The sequence below is a fragment of the Oncorhynchus gorbuscha genome, linkage group LG24 (genome assembly GCF_021184085.1).
Source record: "Oncorhynchus gorbuscha isolate QuinsamMale2020 ecotype Even-year linkage group LG24, OgorEven_v1.0, whole genome shotgun sequence".
Lineage (NCBI taxonomy): Eukaryota > Metazoa > Chordata > Actinopteri > Salmoniformes > Salmonidae > Oncorhynchus > Oncorhynchus gorbuscha.
In genome coordinates, this window is record NC_060196.1 from 45,179,693 (window position 1) to 45,200,891 (window position 21,199).

At 43.3% G+C, this 21,199-nt stretch overlaps 1 protein-coding gene across 1 annotated transcript in view; it reads left to right on the plus strand.

The window, feature by feature from the left end:
- LOC124013048 (zinc finger protein 704-like) overlaps window positions 1-21,199 on the plus strand; it is a 104,043-nt gene that overhangs the window by 2,459 nt on the left and 80,385 nt on the right. Inside the window, exon 2 of the mRNA XM_046327167.1 lies at window positions 2,969-3,189. Within this exon, the coding sequence (XP_046183123.1) occupies window positions 2,969-3,189 (221 nt within the window). The remainder of the gene's footprint in view (window positions 1-2,968; window positions 3,190-21,199) is intronic.

Below are 21,199 nucleotides of genomic sequence, written 5' to 3' on the forward strand. Positions count from 1 at the left end.
AAACCCATTCTATTATGCATAGTCAGAATGCAAATAGTGGTCAAGTACAGTTCCATAAAGAGAAATGTAAGTAGTACGTTTGCATAAATGCACGACAGAAATGCAGGATGCCATAGCCAGCGCCTCCGAGCGACCACATTTGATAAACAAGCCATAATAACCATTCCGTTTATAGTCTGATTGTAATTTTTAAGTAATAGTTCTCTAACAGAATGGTAGCTTCCCTCAGCACCGCTCAATCTTCTAAAAGAAGAAAGACAAGACATGGATAGAATCAGGGGACGGAGGAGAGTAGGGGTCAGAGGCTGTACGGGGGGAGAGGCTGGCGGGACAAGAGGAAGGGGAGAGAGGCTGGCGGGGGGAGAGGAAGGGGTGAGAGGCTAGCGGGGGAGAGGAAGGGGTGAGAGGCTGGCGGGGGGAGAGGAAGGGGTGAGAGGGGAGAGGAAGGGGGTGAGAGGCTGGCGGGGGAGAGGAAGGGGTGAGAGGCTGGCGGGGGGAGAGGAAGGGGTGAGAGGCTGGCGGGGGAGAGGAAGGGGTGAGAGGCTGGCGGGGGGAGAGGAACGTGTGTGAGATATGTTTAACTGAAGAGGTTCACATCTCCTAGCAAGCAGTTGCTGTAGCAGCTGTAGTAACAAAGCATGGCTTGGAGAGAGAAGGGCACGGCTTGGAGAAGAATCTGGAGTTCTGGCAACGTGCCCAGAATGCCAAATGAGCACCATTCACTTTAGAGGAAGGAGGAGTGGATGGATGGATGGAGGGAAAAGGGGATGGAGGGGAGGTGGGAGAATGCCACTTGTTGTTATAAAGGAAGGAGGTATAGCATTGACCGACTGACTGCCATTTTATGCGGCTCCCACACAGACAAAGGCATGTGTTGTTTTCAGTTGATTTGACATCAGACATCCTAACTGAAGCTAACTGACTGACTCTTTGTTCATCAGCACATTGCTCCTCATTGGTTGGTTGGCCACCATTTGCCTGCATGTCATACGGGGCCATGTTTAGATTCCTTCATGATGGATAGATGAGTAATCAGATGGGAGAGAGAGAGTTTGGTTGGCTTGTGCTCTGCCAAAATCATTCACCAGGCAGTGTAGCCAAGGCAAGGCCTCCCCTTGCTTTGAGGGAAGGATCATGGATCCTGCCGTCAGAGAGCTGTGTTGGTGAATGGAGAGCACTAATCAATATCCCGACTGTTGCATTTGGCTATTGTAAGCTGCAGTGATGTGATGGTTCAGAGACATGGCTAACTAGGCTACATCACCTGACACAGTGTTTTAAACCAATCAACTACTTCATGGCCGTGCTCCTGATCTCCTCTTGTTTACTGTGTAGTCTACTGTGTAGTCTACTGTGTAGCCATACATATCAATGGAAGTTAAACTGTAATAACATTGCATGCTTATTTTACTACAATAATATTGAATGCTCTGGCTGGCTATGTAAGCAAAATATTTATTTTCTTTATCCTGGAGCGAAGCCCTCCCCATTAGGTAAATTCACATCCTTCTATGTACATATAACCTGTAATCCATGTAAATCTCCTGCATTCTACAAATATATAGCTTTTTGAAGTATTATTATTAAAATCTTTAATAGCACTGTTTGATGAATTTTTTTTTTATCCGAATACATTTGATAATATATAGCCTAATCTTTGAACAATGCATCACATGAGTTGAACACAAATACCATTAGGATGAAACCAAGTATTCCATGACTCCTGAGCTATTGTCAATTTATGATGCATGAAAACTTCTTTACCTTTGGCCTAATAGAGGTGAAAAACCTCATGCCTAAAGCAAGAACATTCATTTTGTGTGTGTGTGTGTGTGTGGTGTGTACAGCATGGTAGCTTGTTAAACTTACATTATTAATCTCCTGAATTTAGGAGCTGCGAGACAGTTACCCCACATTGAAAACTCGTATGACACGTGCAACTCAACTTCCATTTTATGGTCGATTTGGCTAACTCTGCAATTTCCTGCCATGCATGAAATATCATAATTCATAGGGCTGTAAAAGGAAGCGATGGAGATTTGTTTTGGTTATAGTCAAATAACGGGTCTAGGTAACAGTTAATCTTTCTCTTAGTTCAGATAATCCATCTTGTTGTTTCACTCAAGTCCTGTTTTCACAAAGGCTTTTTCGCTTGTTAAATGTTTGCTCAGACAGGTTTTTATAGATGATAATCCATATTTTACCTCATTAATCTAAGCCAACTGTTCAAAACTGTGTGTGATCGACTGACTGGGTGTTTCCTGTAGTTTTCTCTTCAGTTGAGAACTGATCGTGTTTGTGTGTTTTGGAGATGAGGATCTCCATCCCACTGGAAACCTGTATGGGCATATTGTCCTTCAACGCTCTGCTGGTGCAGTTAGCCATGTGTATCTCTCTCTCCCTGCCCTTTCCGATTATGTGTGTGTTCACCGTGCATGTCCGGATGGTTGACGTCTTTATTTAAGGTGTGCCCAAAAACAAGTGTGCACGGCATGCTACACACACGCAATCTGTTGCCGTCCCAAGTTATTTTGTGTGTGTGCTGCTTCGCCTCACATGATTGTTTCCACGGGGTAGTGGTTTACAGAATGTCAGGGGAGATGCTTGCTTGTGCAAAAGGGAATGGCTGTTATCACCACCGGTGCACTGCAGCAACAAGAGCAGCCACCTTCAGGGGCTTTCTCACACAAACAAAGAGAGTCCGGACTTTGACATATTTGAAAGTCAAACACCCTCCACTGGTAGCATACATCCTGTTGGTGTTCGCTCAACGCTAGCAGCACTAGCAAACTGTCTGTGCATGTGAGTATTTGCTAGAATGACAAAGGAGATACTGGAAGGAAAATATGTAGTGAGATTTCGCATCTTTATTTTATTTCCACATAAAAATCCTCTTAGGTTTTTGCCTCCCAGAGTCCCAGTCTTTACTCTTCTGTATTGATCCAGTCATATATGTTCTCCTCTGCAGCAGAGCTCCAGTAACGGCCGGGGGGACGGGACTCCACACCAGGGCCAGAACGGGGAGGCCAACTCCCTGAGCCCAGATGCGGTGGAGGGGGAGCGGGCAGTGGATGGCAGGAGGACAGGGCGCACTTTGGAGGGTCCTGAGAGGGACCACACCCGCTCTGTCTCCCTGCTGGACCAGAAACGTAAGGTGGTGTCATCCAGCATCGATGTGCCCCATGCCAGGTAAGACAGACAGTGTGTATGTGTGTTATTGGGTGGGTGGGCCGATGGGCCGTGTGTGTAAAAGTATTGCTTCCGTGTCTTCCTTACTGAGCTTGAACCAGGGACCCTCTGAACCCGTCAACACTTTTCAATCATTGCGCCACAACTGCTACATCGCTAGCCATTTCACATAGGTGTGTGTGTGGTGTGTTATGGGATTGGTGTTTGATTGCAGGAGTTTGATTGCAGGAGTTTTTGGTTAGTTTCTTTGTGCTACATGTATGTGATATCCACTGAGTGGACAAAACATTAAGAACACTTCCTTATATTGACGTGCACCCCCCCTTTGCCCTCAGAACAGCCTCAATTCGGGGCATAGACTGTACACGTTGTTGAAAGCGTTCCACAGGGATGCTGGCCCATGTTGACTCCAATGCTTCCCACAGTTGTCAAGTTGGCTGTATGTCCGTTGGGTGGTGGACCATTCGTGATACACACGCAAAACTGTTGAGCCTGAGAAACCCAGCAGCTTTGCAGTTTTTGACACTCAAACCAGTGCTACCATACCCCGTTCAAAGGCACTTAAATATTTTGTCTTGCCCATTCAGACTCTGAATGGCACACATACACAATCCATGTCTCAAGGCTTACAAATCCTTCTTTAACCTGTCTCCTCCCCTTCATCTACACTGATTGAAGTGGATTCAACAGTGACATCATTTAGGGATCATAGCTTTTACCTAGATTCACTGGGTCAGTCTGTCATGGAAAGAGCAGGTGTTCTTAATGTTTCGTACACTCAGTGTACTTAGGTGTGGTACAATGGATCAATGACGATGGACTGAAATTCAAATCTGATCTGTTAAACTATATGATCCGTCGCCTTTAAAGTGCTTTAACAGGAACCAAGAGGTTTGCATATGGCTTGAATATATATATGACCATGTAGGCATTACACTGTTGTGATTCAATACATATACTACAATCAAATAGATTCATAATAAAGGAAATATGCACATTTTTCCACCAGTGGTCTGTTTCTACCAAACAGACTTGTTGCAGATAAGTCCGTGCGTGATGACGTGCACACACAATGTTTTCATGTACCAAATTAAAGTTGAATGTGTTTCCATCGTATTTTCGACTCTACCGCTAGTTTTGTCACAAAAACTGTTGCATTAAATAGACAATGTGCTCTGGTTTAGACATCTGCACTCTAGCCAACAGCTTTGCAGATACAGTGCATGTAGGCTAGTCTACACGATGAGATTATTATGGAGAAGAGCCAGAATAGTTTTATTTGTCAAACAGCAGTCAAGCATCGATCATCATGTCACCAGAATAAGACCCTCAATATTTTGGGGAAAATCTGCATCAAGCTCATCACCCTGTGAAGTTCATCCTAATTTATTTAATCTGTTGCCTAATCAACTGCATGGCTTCCCGAGTCGTAATGGGAGGACCACACAACATACACTACCTGTCAAAAGTTTTAGAACACCTACTCATTCAATGTTTTTTTCTTTTTTTTTTTTAAACAATTTTCTACATTGTAGAATAATGAAGACATCAACTATGAAATAACACACATGGAATCATGTAGTAACCAAAATAGTGTTATATTTGAGATTCTTCAAATAGCCACCCTTTGCCTTGATGACAGCTTTGCACACTCTTGGCATTTGCTCAATCAGCTTCACTTGAAATACTTTTCCAACATTCTTGAAGGAGTTCCCACATATGCTGAGCACTTGTTGGCGGTTTTTCCTTCACTCTGCAGTCCAACTCATCCCAAACCATCTCAATTGGGTTGATGTTTGGGTGATAGTGGAGGCCAGGTCATCTGATGCAGCCCTTCCTCACTCTCCTTCTTGGTAAAATAGCCCTTACACTGCCTGGAGGTGTGTTGGGTCATTGTCCTGTTGAAAAATAAATGATAGTCCCACTAAGCCCAAACCAGATGGGATGGCGTATCACTACAGAATGCCCTGAATTCTTAATAAACCAGTGTCACCAGCAAGGTATCCCAACACCATAACACCACTCCTCCATGCTTTACGGTGGGAAATACACATGCAGAGATAATCCGTTCACCCACACTGCATCTCAAAGACACGGCGGTTGGAACCAAAATTTCCAATTTGAACTACAGACCAAAGGACACATTTCCACCAGTCTAATGTCCATTGCTCGTGTTTCTTGGCCCAAGCAAGTCTCTTCTTATTGGTGTCCTTTATTGCTTTCTTTGCAGCAATTTGACCATAAGGTCTAATTCACACAGCCTCCTCTGAACAGTTGATGTTGAGATGTCTGTTACTGGAACTGTCTGAAGCATTTAATTTGGGCTCCAATTTCTGCGGCGGAGGTAACTCTAATGAACGTACCCTCTGCGGCGGAGGTAACTCTAATGAACGTACCCTCTGCGGCGGAGGTAACTCTAATGAACGTACCCTCTGCGGCGGAGGTAACTCTAATGAATGTATCCTCTGCGGCGGAGGTAACTCTAATGAACGTATCCTCTGTGGCGGAGGTAACTCTAATGAACGTATCCTCTGTGGCGGAGGTAACTCTAATGAACGTACCCTCTGCGGCGGAGGTAACTCTAATGAACGTACCCTCTGCGGCGGAGGTAACTCTAATGAACGTATCCTCTGCGGCGGAGGTAACTCTAATGAACGTATCCTCTGCGGCGGAGGTAACTCTAATGAACGTATCCTCTGCGGCGGAGGTAACTCTAATGAACGTATCCTCTGCGGCGGAGGTAACTCTAATGAACGTATCCTCTGCGGCGGAGGTAACTCTAATGAACGTATCCTCTGCGGCGGAGGTAACTCTAATGAACGTATCCTCTGCGGCGGAGGTAACTCTAATGAACGTATCCTCTGCGGCGGAGGTAACTCTAATGAACGTATCCTCTGCGGCGGAGGTAACTCTAATGAACGTATCCTCTGCGGCGGAGGTAACTCTAATGAACGTATCCTCTGCGGCGGAGGTAACTCTAATGAACGTATCCTCTGCGGCGGAGGTAACTCTAATGAACGTATCCTCTGCGGCGGAGGTAACTCTAATGAACGTATCCTCTGCGGCGGAGGTAACTCTAATGAACGTATCCTCTGCGGCGGAGGTAACTCTAATGAACGTATCCTCTGCGGCGGAGGTAACTCTAATGAACGTATCCTCTGCGGCGGAGGTAACTCTAATGAACGTATCCTCTGCGGCGGAGGTAACTCTAATGAACGTATCCTCTGCGGCGGAGGTAACTCTAATGAACGTATCCTCTGCGGCGGAGGTAACTCTAATGAACGTATCCTCTGCGGCGGAGGTAACTCTAATGAACGTATCCTCTGCGGCGGAGGTAACTCTAATGAACGTATCCTCTGCGGCGGAGGTAACTCTAATGAACGTATCCTCTGCGGCGGAGGTAACTCTAATGAACGTATCCTCTGCGGCGGAGGTAACTCTAATGAACGTATCCTCTGCGGCGGAGGTAACTCTAATGAACGTATCCTCTGCGGCGGAGGTAACTCTGGGTCTTCCATTCCTGTGGCGGTCCTCCTGAGAGCCAGTTTCATTATAGCGCTTGATGGTTTTTGCGACTGCACTTGAAGAAAAAGTTATTGAAATGTTCCGTATTGACTGACCTTCATGTCTAAAGTAATAGACTGTTGTTTTCTCTTTGCTTATTTGAGCTGTTCTTGCCATAATATGGACTTGGTCTTTAACCAAATAGTGCTGCCTTCTGTATACCCCCTACCTTGTCACAACACAACTGATTGGCGCAAACCCATTAAGAAGGAAAGAAATTCCACAAATGTACTTAAGGCACACCTGTTAATTGAAATGCATTCCAGGTGACTGCGTCATGAAGCTGGTTGAGAGAATGCCAAGATTGTGCAAAGCTGTCAAGGCAAAGGGTGGCTATTTGAAGAATCTCAAATATAAAATATATTTTGATTTAACACTTTTGGTTCCTACATGATTCCATATGTGTTATTTCACTGTAGAAAATTGTAAAAATAAAGAAAAACCCTTCAATGGGTAGGTGTTCTAAAACTTTTAACTGGTTGTGTGCGTATATATACACAAGTATGTGGACACTACTTCAATTTAGTGGATTTGGCTATTTCAGCCACACCCGTTGCTGACAGGTGTATAAAATCGAGCACACAGCCATGCAATCCCCATAGACAAACACTGGCAGTAGAATGGCCTTACTGAAGAGCTCAGTGGCTTTCAACATGCCACTATCATTGGATGCCACCTTTCCAACAAGTCAGTTTGTCAAATTTCTGCCCTGCTAGAGTTGCCCTGATTAACTGGAAGTGCTGTTATTGTAAATGTCTAGGAGCAGGAACGGCTCAGCCGCGTAGTGGGAGGCCATACAAGGTCAGAGAACGGGAGTGCTGTAGTGCGTAAATTACCATCTGTCCTCAGTTGCAACACTCACCACTGAGTTACAAACTGCCTCTGGACGCAATGTCAGCACAAGAACTGTTCATCGGGAGCTTCATGAAATGGGTTTCCATGGCCCAGCAAGCCTAAGATCACCTCCATTGGACTCTGGAGCAGTGGAAATGTGTTCTCTAGAGTGATGAATCACGGTTCACCATCTGGCAGTCTGACGGACGAATCCGGGTTTGGCGGATGCCAGGAGAACACTTCCTGCCCGTCTGTGTAGTTCCGACTGTATAGTGCCAACTGTAAAGTTTGGTGGAGAAGGAATAATGGTCTGGTGTTGTTTTTCGTGGTCCGGGCTATGCCCCTTAGTTTGTCTAGATGGGGTGGAAGAACTTGACTGGCCTGCACAGAGCCTTGATTTCAACCCCATCGAACACCTTTGGGATGAATTGGAACACCGTTTGTGAGCCAGGCCTAGTCGCCCAACATCAGTGCCCGACCTCACTAATGCTCTTGTGGCTGAATGGAAGCAAGTCCCCGCAGGAATGTTCAACATCTAGTGGAAAGCCTTCCCAGAAAAGTGGAGGTTGTTATAGCAGCAAAGGGGTGACCAACTCCATATTCATGCCAGTGATTTTTGGAATGAGATGTTCGAGCAGCTGCCCACATTATTTTGGTGATGTAGTGTATCATTGCGTGACTCCACGTTTACTTTGATTTGATGGTTATTATTATATCAGTATTTGAGCATGAAGGCATTTCAACATAATTTTACCAACACAAAAAGATCCCACCATGTGGAACGAACATTATCTGTCTGCATTTAGAGAATTGTACCGAAACGACTTGTTTCCATCACAGCTGTCCCATAGCCGCAATAATTATTGGCGCTGAAGGTGCTGCAGCAACCCTGATAAATCACAATACAATTTCTATTTTTTTAAGTAGTGCACTGGGCCATTATTACTCCTTTTATGAGCAGACAAAAAGGGGTTAGTGAGACAGAGCGAGAGCTCTGTCCCAGTTTTAAAATAGTGGGATGTTGGCACAACCTGTATCCATAGGTCATTAGTTCAGAACACACACACTAATAATAATCTCTGCAGACCAACAACAGATTTAGATTATAAAGGCATTGATCCCTGAGAGGTGAGTTACCAACCACAGATATGTTCAGAATAGGCATTAAATTCTGCATAACAACAGTAATCACTCACATATATGGAAGTACCCAGCGAGACCCAATCCTAGAAAAGAATATAAAATACATCTCGACAGTATAAACAATCTACAGGTATCTATCTGCCTTTACTGGCACTGAGAGGCACTTTATAAATAAAACTGTGCATCCCAAATGGCACCCTATTCGCTAGTGTACTAGTTTTGACCAGGGCCCATAGGGCTTTATATTGGGAGTAGGGTACCATTTGGGACAGATCCTATAGTGGAGGTTTTAGCTCAGTATGCGGTTATTGTTTCTATGTGGTCAACAAACTGCTTTTTCCAAGCTCCCAACTCCAGAGCAATTAAAAGTGAATGAGTGTCTTCTTGGCTGTGAAATGTAGTCTAATAAAAGAAAGACACACTTTTACTATTAAATGGCAAACACTCATGTACTATAAACTATACTGGTGTTATACGCCAGGCATTATTTCTCTATTAGACGGTAGATGGCGGAAATCGATTTGGAAGCCGTTGTAAAAGTACAATAACCAACATACGCACGCACACACCATGCAGATCCATCCAGCTGTTTCTCAACTCATTGATGTAGTGTTATTTGTTGAACTATTGATTTGGCTCTCAAAGTACTCTATATCTCTGTTCAGATTGAATTTATTTTATGGATGAGCCAAGGAATTTTTGGATAATTGCCCTTTTGCAAAGGAACAGTGATTTTAAAATAGATATTTCTGTTGGCATCACTGGATAGCTTATTGATCATCTCGATACCTGTGTGTCTCTTCAGCTGGTTAATCCTCTCCCATGTGAGCGCATACAGCTATTAATCCATATCCAACTAATGATATGGTATAGAGCAGGATATTGTATCTAGTGTGCGCACATTTAAAAAAAAAAATATATATATATATCACATACAGTGGGGCAAAAAAGTGTTTAGTCAGCCACCAATTGTGCAAGTTCTCCCACTTAAAAAGATGAGGCCTGTGATTTTCATCATAGTTACACTTCAACTATGACAGCCAAAATGAGAGAAAAAAAATCCAGAAAATCACATTGTAGGATTTTTAATGAATTTATTTGCAAATTATGGTGGAAAATAACTATTTGGTCACCTACAAACAAGCAGGATTTCTGGCTCTCACAGACCTGTAACTTCTTCTTTTAGAGGCTCCTCTGTCCTCCACTCGTTACCTGTATTAATGGGACCTGTTTGAACTTGTTATCAGTATAAAAAGACACCTGTCCACAACCTCAAACAGTCACACTCCAAACTCCACTATGGCCAAGACCAAAGAGCAGAAACAAAATTGTAGACCTGCACCAGGCTGGGAAGACTGAATCTGCAATAGGTAAGCAGCTTGGTTTGAAGAAATCAACTGTGGGAGCAATTATTAGGAAATGGAAGACATTACAAGACCACTGATAATCTCCCTCGATCTGGGGCTCCATGCACAGGCTGTGCCGCGGCAACTAAGGCAGGCTGTGCCGCGGCAACTAAGGCAGGCTGTGCCGCGGCAACTAAGGCAGGCTGTGCCGCGGCAACTAAGGCAGGCTGTGCCGCGGCAACTAAGGCAGGCTGTGCCGCGGCAACTAAGGCAGGCTGTGCCGCGGCAACTAAGGCAGGCTGTGCCGCGGCAACTAAGGCAGGCTGTGCCGCGGCAACTAAGGCAGGCTGTGCCGCGGCAACTAAGGCAGGCTGTGCCGCGGCAACTAAGGCAGGCTGTGCCGCGGCAACTAAGGCAGGCTGTGCCGCGGCAACTAAGGCAGGCTGTGCCGCGGCAACTAAATAAAATCCCGCCACTTCCTTTTTTTACCAGTCTGAAACTGAGAGAAAGTAGCCTACTGGAAGAAAGAATATCACACATGCTCTTTCCCAGATGATCAAGATGAAATGACTGGCCTACACTTGATACTGCTATAAAATTATTTTTAGAAGGTAGGCTAATATAACTGATATCTGAGTATTTTTATGGACATGAGAAACATAGTCCTACCAATTTTAGAAAATCATTCTGCAGCCTAGATGAAAAATAACTAGGCCTGACACTGTTTAGATTTGATGACGTTATTGGTGGTTTTTGTAACAATTGAAATAAGAACCTTAGTGTTCAGTAGATAGATGGTGAGAGCAGAATCCTCCCTTGTAGTTCAGAGCCAGAATGCCCTTGAACAGTCTAAAAGGCTCTGAAAGGAAAAGCGCCTCTTCTAGTCGTAATTGAACACAATGTTTTGGGTAATTTGGCTTTCTAGGCTATGTCAACTTGCTTTAAATGTGTAAACCGATCTAGCCTGGTTGGCTTCTGTGCTGTGGTCTCTTCTTCCCACAGTGTGTTATGTTTCAACAGTCTCAGATGGGAACAGATAGTGTCTATAAATGAAATTATATGATAGGTTTGTTGTGAAACTTCAATGGTTAAATTCTCTCATATTCATGTTATTTTCTACAAGTTGGGTACCCTGAAGTCCAGCAGCCAACTCGTTCCTTTGTGAGGGGCATTCTAGAATGTGACTTTGCCCCCAATCACAAGCAGGTTTCAATTCATCACTCAAAAGAAGATATTGTCTCCTCCTCTTACTGGGGTGTAGGCTAGGCCAGTGTCTCCAGCTCTCTGTCTAATAGCTTAATCCCTCTCCGACTGAAATGAATGAACGTGGAGTGGAGAGATACCATTCTGACTGGTGCTTCAGTAGGAACCGCTTCAAGTTCCTGTTCCTTTCGCCTGGCTCATTCCGTGACCTCTCCTCAGCGCAGGACCATTATTGCCTTCAGATTAAGATCCATTGCACACGGCGGCACACCTGTGACCAATTTCTGCTGCAAACGGCTGAATGCTTTCAGCGGGAATAAATGGTTCTGCCACCACCACAAAGTAACCGTTAGTAATGTTTATCCTGTATTGGAGACTAGAGGGAAGGATGGAGGGGGGACTGAGAGCAAGAAATGGAGAGAGAAAGGGAAGGCGGGAGCAAGATTGCGAGACGGGGACCGAGAGAGATGGGAACGAGTGAAAGAGGGGGAGAGATTGCCTGAGGATTTATTTTTAGAATCAACTCCCCAGAGGAATATGACCTTGAGGCTTTTAATTGCGTTTCTTTCAAAGTTGTGATTTACAAGGGAACTGACGCAATGTTTGCTGCTGGTGCTCCTGTCCACAGTAACCCACATAAGATGTTAACCTCAGTGGACTTAATAATTATGTGTGAATACTGTAGTGGAGACACTATCTGGGGGTTAAATAAGTGTAAAGTACAGAAAAGCATGTATGGCGTTGGTTATGTTTACTACGCCGAAGGGCCTCTGACAGTCTGGGTACCTTTTTTCCTTTACACACATACAGCTATTCTGTACATCTAAATGTTTGTAGTCATTTAGCAGACGTTCTTATGTAGAGCAACTTACAGTGAGTGCATAAATGTTCATACTTTTTCATACGGGTCCCTTGTGAGAATCAACCCCACAACCCTGGCGCTGCTACTCCGTGCTCTACCAACTCCGCCTGACTGGACGTCTCATTATTATATCGAATAGCTTTGCAAATCATTTACACCATTACACCACAAGTCTTCTGTCCAATCTCACATCTCACTCCTAAAATCAATGCTCTAGTAAGTCTACTATATGATGATTGACCTATTTTCCCTCCTGACTGCAACCAGTGCCCCGAGATGCAGTTATATATGAGATGTTTCATTAAAACTGCTGTATCTCACATCTTAAAATGTGGGAACTGCTCACAAAGGAGGATTTTAGCTTTCAGTTCTTGTTTATATTTAGGTATGCTTCAAATCAAATTCTGTATTACTCTCTTCCCCCAAAGGCTCTGAATGTACACTGAACGAAAATATAAATGCAACATGTAAAGTGTTGATCCTATGTTTCATGAGCTGAAATAAAATATCCCAGAAAAAAGTGTTTCTCTAAAATGTGCACAAATTTGTTTACATTGCTGTGAGTGAGCTTTTCTCATTTTCCTAGATAATCCATAAGCCTGACAGGTGTGGTATATCAAGAAGCTGATTTAACAGCATGATCATTACACAGGTGCACCTTGTGCTGGGGACAAAAGGCCACTCTAAAATGTGCAGTTTTATCACACAACATAATGCCACAGATATCTCACAGATATCTCAAGTTTTGAGGGAGTGTGCAATTGGCATTGTCATGACGGTCCCTCGAGGATCCAGATGGGACGGATCAGCTTTGCAGTGGTGACTTCGGCCAGACCCCCTCACCCGCAGAGGAGGGAGAAGGGAGCTGGTGGGGGGGGTTGACCGCTCACACCCTGTTGTAAATCAAGGAGAGAAGATCCCTCCAATGTTCACACAGGAATGTGCCTTTGTCTACACAGACATTTTTCCGCCGAAACTCTTAACACCGCTCTAAAGCGAATACTGGAACAATATTTCTAAACACAACTTTTTTTTTCTGGGATCTTTTATTTTAGCTCATGAAACATAGGATCAACACTTTACATGTTGCATGGTCAGAGGCGATCTAAAGAACAATAATGTCATTTCCATTATTTTTTGTGATGTCATTAAAAATGTTATAAAGGAAATACATGAACTTAAAGTAGACACTACATGTACGAAGTTTCCATCCTCTCAGTTGTGTATGAAATGTGTTTTTGTTAAGAGAGGATGTCATCTTGGAAACTATAAGAGGAAATTGTTTCTCTAACTTTTTGTACAAGGAAGTAGTCACTGCTCCCTGAGTGAGGTCAGAGAAAGTATCAGCCTGGTGAAACGCCCCTTTTGAATGAACCGTATAAAACGATGGGTTAAGAATGAACATATCAGACCAGAGAGGCGTCGAGCTGCAGCTCATGCCCAAAGTGGTTTGTACTCTGAAATCTCAACACGAGGTAGAGGCGAGAAGCTCACCTCCTGGACATTCACTGGTACGGCTGATTAGCCCCACCAATGTGTCGAGGGAAACACTGTCCAACTGGCAACCGTGTCAGCATGCATGCACCCGGCCCGCCACAGGAGCCGCGAGAGCGCGATGGGACAAGTACATCTCGGCCAGCCAAACCCTCCCCTAACCTGGGCCAATTGTGCGCTGCCTCATGGGTCTCCTGGTCGTGGCATCGAACCCAGGTCTGTAGTGACGCCTTAGACCGCTGCGACACTCGGGAGGCACTTTTTCTTTATTTGTGGATTTTTTTTAGCAGTTGTTTAGTCTTGCTATTCTTTTGAGGGCCTTATGTTTTCCCTATTGCAGGAAACGGCCAATTGTAACGCGAGCTGGGGAAAGGACTGGTGGAAACGGATCGAAACTCTATTTGACAAATAGCCTTCCTGAGACGAATTGCTAACAGGGGAAGTGGAGTATAGTCTGGGGTGAAAAGAAGAGTGACTGCATATTATTGAAACAGCAGTCAGCCAGTGATCTTCAGGTTCAAGGCCTGGCCTCCTGACTTGGGTTCAAATACTATTTGAATTTTTCTATATATTTTTGGTATTTGCTCAAGTCTGTCTGGAGGCAAAATGGACTGACTTTGCAGTTTTGTGACTTCTATTGGTTCCATTGCAACATGCAAGCTTAATTAATTACAGATGAGGTATTTGAACCCAGGTCTGACCTTGACCGAGATCTTTAGTTCTCAATAATGCAAAATAAATGATTTGCATGAAGGACCAGTTTCTTCAGACGTTTCTCAAAATAACCTGCAGTTTTTCTGCTCACAACCGGCTTTAACTTTTTAGTTCGACAAATGTTTTGCTATTGAACGCCTGATGAATATACATCAGTAAAATAACCCTTTTGGACTTTTGCTAAATGCTGGCATGTGCTGAACATGTAGTAAAAGATTAATGTTTTGATGAGTGTATCGGCCTAACTTCAAATCACTGGTTTGGACTTAGAAACAAATCTGTTTCTTCTCTCTCTGTGTGGTATGTGTGTGTGTGTTCTGGAATGGTACTGCATTGTGTTCTGAGTGTTTCACCAGCAGCCATGTGTTCCATCCACACTACAGGCCCAGCGCTGTAGAATAGCCAGCTCTCAGCCAGGGACAACGGCCAAAACTCTTCTTTCCTCCTGAAAAAAGACAGACTTAAGGGACTATCGCATTATCGTCTGTTTTGATGAAGTGACTTTTCTTTTTGTTAATCTCCCCTTCGTTGTTTTTTACTACAGTATTTAATTTCTTTCTCTTCTTCTGTCACTGATGCAGTTGCTGGATATGTGCAAACTGCAAAGGGGGTTGGGTGGATGAATGTTGAAATGGAGAGGGAGGGAGGTAGGTTGTGTTTGTGTGGTGGGCAGGCGGCTCAATGTAGCATCGGAACAATATGGTTTCTCAGCAGCAGAGCACGGCCACTCGGGCTAACTTTTGCCAAAAAAACAACAATTTGCTCCAGAGAGTGGATGATGGTTGACCGTGTTATTGCCATCTGAAAGGAAGGCGCTCCTCTACTTTCAGCAGAGCATCCGAGTACTGCCAGGGTGGAAGTCTTACAGCCAGCCCCAGTTCACATCTCGCTAACTTCCCAGAGGGAGAGAGGGAAAGAAAAATAGTCTCTTCACTAGTCCAGCCCTGGCCTGCGACACTACCCTTTTATCTGATTGGACATGGAGAGGTTCTGACTTTCTCAAGTCCGTCTGACTTTCTCAAACTTTACTGAGCAATGATTGAAATATTCTATACTCCGTATCTGATTGGCTCTGGCAGTAACATTCTGCTAGAACTACAGCAACATAATGCCAGCCGTCCCACATAATGAATGTTCCCCCTTTTATTAGGTGTGTGTGCGTGCTGATTGACAGTCTCTTCTTCAGCTACTGCTGTATGTTATGTTTCAACAGCTAGCTAGCAGGCAGCACACTTACCATGCTACTGCTGTATGTTATGTTTCAACAGCTAGCTAGCAGGCAGCACACTTACCATGCTACTCATATGCAATACTGACATATTCATATTTTACAGAAATTAACAGGCAAAATAACAACTAGTAAGCAGCTGACTGTAAGCAGCTGACTGTATGCACTGAGAAGACAACTTTTTGATGTACAATCTATTCAATTTCTCACTTGTTTTCTCCCCTTTCATGGGTGTTGTCATACCTGTTCTGGTTCTCCCTTCAACCACCAGGCTACACAATAGTTTTGGGTAGTTTTGGTCAAGAAGAATGATCTCATCTGCCAGAAAACCGCCAATGAATCATAAAACCGTATTTCATTCAGGAACAATGCATCCGTTTTCATTGTAGAATCATTCCAACACTCTACAACGGAACCTGAAGACCATGAGAGAGCGACTACCTGTGATGGTGTTGTGTTGGGAATTACATTGCCATGCATTGGAATTTATATGCAAATTGGCAGTTGAATTAAATGTGGTTGAGTTTAGTAGGTGTGAGGGTTGACATGCATTATGGCATTCAGGCCAGTCAGTATACAATATAAAGCCTTGAGCAGGTGGCGCTTGAGTTGCCAAAACCCCCAGCTGTGCTGTTTGTATGTTGGGCTGGGATCAACTTACTGTGGATTTATATTGTAGCCCACACACACACACACACACACACACACACACACACACACACACACACACATAAGGGCCGTAAATAAGTCAGTGGGAAGGGACTAAAGGTTACATCTGTCAGCATTTTTTGGTCCCCTTGACAACGTCTGTTCCAGAAGTGTCTGTATTAATAAATTATCACCATGACAACATAAATACCTGGATAATGTATTCAGTTACATCTGAATGGTTGTGAGGATTACTAAAGATTATAATTTCAGGGGGTGGATCAGCTTTAATATTGAAGATAGATAGATTGTAGCTTCCATCAATGTAATTGTCTGGATCATTTCCAATCCCCCATATATTTTTGGGGATATAGATATATATATATATCTATCCAAAATGTTAGTCCAGGCCTTGTCTAACCTCCACCTCTCCCATCTGTTTCTGTTTAATTTCTATTTGCCATATATTTTTAACTGTATTATTTCACAAAATTTCATGACCTATATACATTTTACAGACCCGCATGTTTTACATTTATTGTGTTGTTATTAGTCCCACCCTTCAGCTCCATTCAACCCTTCCTATCTCTTAACACCATCCATATCGGATTTCTATTTGTCATATATTTTTCAACTGTGCTGTGATGCTTCACAAAAGTTCTGAACCTTTCTATTCTCATAGTTCTACAGATTGTAAATTAAAATAGCATTTTTGCTAAAGTATATTTTTGATCGATTTGACTATGACTTTTCAAATCACCCAGTATTGCTATCTGCAGCATTAGCTCCAGCTAAATGTTGCAATTATAAAGCCATTCCTGGACCTGTGACTGAAAATAAATGATCTAATGACTCTGCCTCTTCGCAGATAAATCTGCAGAGCTGGGAAGGTTGTATCCCCCATATACAGTTGAAGTCGGAAGTTTACATACACTTAGGTCATTAAAACTCTTTTCAACCAAGCCACACATTTCTTGTTACCAAACTATAGTTTTGGCAAGTCTGTTAGGACATTTTACTTTGTGCATGACATGTAATTTTTCCAACAATTGTTGACAGACAGATTATTTCACTTATAATTTACTGTATCACAATTCCAGTGGGTCAGAAGTTCACATACACTAAGATGACTGCCTTTAAACAGCTTGAACAATTCCAGACAATTGTCATGACTTTAGAAGCTTCTGATAGGCTAATTGACATCATTTGAGTTAGTTGGAGGTGTTCTTGTGGATGTATGTCAAGGCCTATCTTCAAACTGAGTGCCTCTTTGCTTGACGTCATGGGAAAATAAAAAAAAATCAGCCAAGACCTCAGAGAAAAAATTGTAGACCTCCACAAGTCTGGTTTGTCCTTGGGAGCAATTTCCAAACGCCTGAAGGTACCACGTTCATTTGTACAAAGAATATTATGCAAGTATAAACACCATGGGACCACGCAGCCATCATACCACTCAGGAAGGAGACGTTTTCTGTCTCCTAGAGATGAACGTACTTTGGTGTGAAAAGTGCAAATCAATCCCAGAACAACAGCCAAGGACTTTGTGAAGATGCTGGAGGAAACTGGAACAAAAGTATCTATATCCACAGTAAAACGAGTTCTATATTGACATAACTGGAAAGGCCGCTAAGCAAGGAAGAAGCCACTGCTCCAAAACCGCCATAATAAAGCCAGACTACGGTTTGCAACTGCACATGGGGATAAACATCATACCTTTTGGAGAAATGTCCTTTGGTCTGATGAAACCAAAATAAAACTGTTTGGCCATAATCACCATTGTTATGTTTGGAGGAAAAGGGGGGAGGCTTGTAAGCAGAAGAACACCATCCCAACCGTGAAGCACAGGGGTGGCAGCATCATGTTGTGGGGGGTGCTTTGCTGCAAGAGGGACTGGTGCACTTTGGAAAATAGATGGCATCATGAGGAAGGACAATTATGTAGGTATATTGAAGCAACATCTCAAGACATCAGTCAGGAAGTTAAAGCCCGGTCGCAAATGGGTCTTCCAAATGGACAATGACCCAAAGCATACTTCCAAAGTTGTAGGAAAGTAGCTTATGGACAACAAAGTCAAGGTATTGGAGTGGCCATCGCAAAACCCTGACCACAATCCTATAGAAAATTTGTGGGCAGAATTGAAAAAGCTTGTGCGAGCAAGGAGGCCTACAAACCTGACTCAGTTACACCAGCTCTGTCAGGAGGAATGGGCCAAAATTCACCCAACCTTATTGTGGAAAGCTACCTGAAACATACCAAATACTAATTGAGTGTATGTAAATTTCTGACCCACTGGGAATGTGATGAAATAAATATAAGCTGAAATAAATAATTATCTCTACTATTATTCTGACATTTCACATTCTTAATAAAGTGGTGATCCTACCTGACCTAAGACAGGGAATTTTTACTAGGATTAATGTCAGGAATTGTGAAAAACTGAGTTTAAATGTATTTGGCTAAGTTGTATGTAAACCTCTGACTTCAACCTTATATAACGTTCTATTAGTTGCAAGAATTTGGTTAAATAATTGAAATTGGAAGTTTTGAATCGGCGTTGTTTTGCGTGTCAATTCATAAACCATGTGCCATGGAATGGGTACATTGAAAATCTCTTCCCAGCTATTTTGCAATTGATATGGTACAGCTGTCAATTTTTTGGTCGTTCAATTAAACTGGTATGTTTTTTAAAAATGTATCACAGTTTTCTTCAACCAATTTTGGTCTTTAATCTAGGGCCGATAGACAAGTTCCTTACTTTTTCCCCCTTCCACTTGCCATTTTTGTGGTAATGCTGCAATTAGTTGTAATTTTGGGTAGAACAGACATTTCCATATATTTGTGTTAGCTACATGTGTGACAACTCCACCAGTCCTATTTATGACATAATTTACCATTTTATACCATTTTTTAAATGTATATATAATATAGGGGGGAGGCTTGTATATATGATCAATTAGTATATTTGAGATTAACCACAATATTTGTAGTATTATTTGTTCTGCCTTTTCAGGTGGATTAAACTGAAATTTCAACCAAATTTCTATAGCTTGTTTAAAAAATACATTTTTTTTTCGATTTCTTTTTCAAATAACCGAAAGTGATCGATTTTAATCTGTATAAAGGGGAAAAGGCCATTCTTGAACATGGGGTGAGACATTTTATGAATTGGCTTTAAGTTTGGATTTAAGTATAACCTTTATGACTGACACCTTTAGTGAGGGTGTAATGCTTTAATACGAAATAATTTCTGCCCTCCGAGTTCATATTCATTATATAAATAGGCCCGTTTCAATTTATTATTATTTTTTTCAATTTTTACCCTGTTCTCCCCAATTTTGTGGTATCCAGTTGTTGTAGAAGCTACTATCTTGTCTCATCGCTACAACTCCCGTACGGGCTCGGGAGAGACGAAGGTTGAAAGTCATGCGTCCTCCGATACACAACCCAACCAAGCCGCACTGCTTCTTTAACACAGCGCGCATCCGACCCGGAAGCCAGCCGCACCAATGTGTCGGAGGAAACACCGGGCACCTGGCAACCTTGGTTAGCGCGCACTGCGCCCGGCCCACCACAGGAGTCACTGGTGCGCGATGAGACAAGGACATCCCTACCAGGCGACCCTAGGCCAATTGTGCGTTGCCCCACGGACCTCCCGGTCGCGGCCAGTTACGACAGAGCCTGGGCGTGAACCCAGATTCTCTGTCACAGCTGGCGCTGCAGTACAGCGCCCTTAACCACTGCGCCACCCGGGAGGCCGGCCCTTTCAATTTTGTCTGGTTTGCATTCCAAATAAAATGTTATTTTTCGCTCATATAATTTTAAAAACGGGTCGCTAGGTGTAGGTAAGACCATAAGCAAATAGGTTAACTGTGATATGACTAAAGATTTATTCAGGGTGATTTTTCCACAAATAGACAGTTATTTTCCTTAGATGTTATCTATTTTTGCTACCTTTCTATTAAAATGTGTTGGTGTGAGATCATTCATTTATTTTGGGATATGTACAGTGGGGAAAACAAGTATTTGATACACTGCCGCTTTTGCAAGTTTTCCTACTTACAAAGCATGTAGAAGTCTGTAATTGTTATCATAGGTAAACTTCAACTGTGAGAGACGGAATCTAAAACAAAAATACAGAAAATCACATTGTATGATTTTAAAGTAATTAATTTGCATTTTATTGCATGACATAAGTATTTGATACATCAGAAAAGCAGAACTTAATATTTGGTACAGAAACCTTTGTTTGCAATTACAGAGATCATACGTTTCCTGTAGTTCTTGACCAGGTTTGCACACACTGCAGCAGGGATTTTGGCCCACTCCTTCATACAGACCTTCTCCAGATCCTTCAGGTTTCGGGGCTGTCACTGGGCAATACGGATATTCAGCTCCCTCCAAAGATTTTCTATTGGGTTCAGGTCTGGAGACTGGCTAGGCCACTCTAGGACCTTGAGATGCTTCTTACGGAGCCACTCCTTAGTTGCCCTGGCTGTGTGTTTCGGGTCGTCGTCATGCTGAAAGACCCATCTTCAATTCTCTTACTGAGGGAAGGAGGTTGTTGGCCAAGATCTCGCGATACATGGCCCCATCCATCCATCCTCCCCTCAATACAGTGCAGTCGTCCTGTCCCCTTTGCAGAAAAGCATCCCCATAGAATGATGTTTCCACCACCATGCTTCACGGTTAGGATGGTGTTCTTGGGGTTGTACTCATCCTTCTTCCTCCAAACACGGCGAGTGGAGTTTAGACCAAAAAGCTCTATTTTTGTCTCATCAGACCACATGACCTTCTCCCATTCCTCCTCTGGATCATCCAGATGGTCATTGGCAAACTTCAGACGGGCCTGGACATGCGCTGGCTTGAGCAGGGGGACCTTGCGTGCGCTGCAGGATTTTAATCCATGACGGCGTAGTGTGTTACTAATGGTTTTCTTTGAGACTGTGGTCCCAGGTCTCTTCAGGTCATTGACCA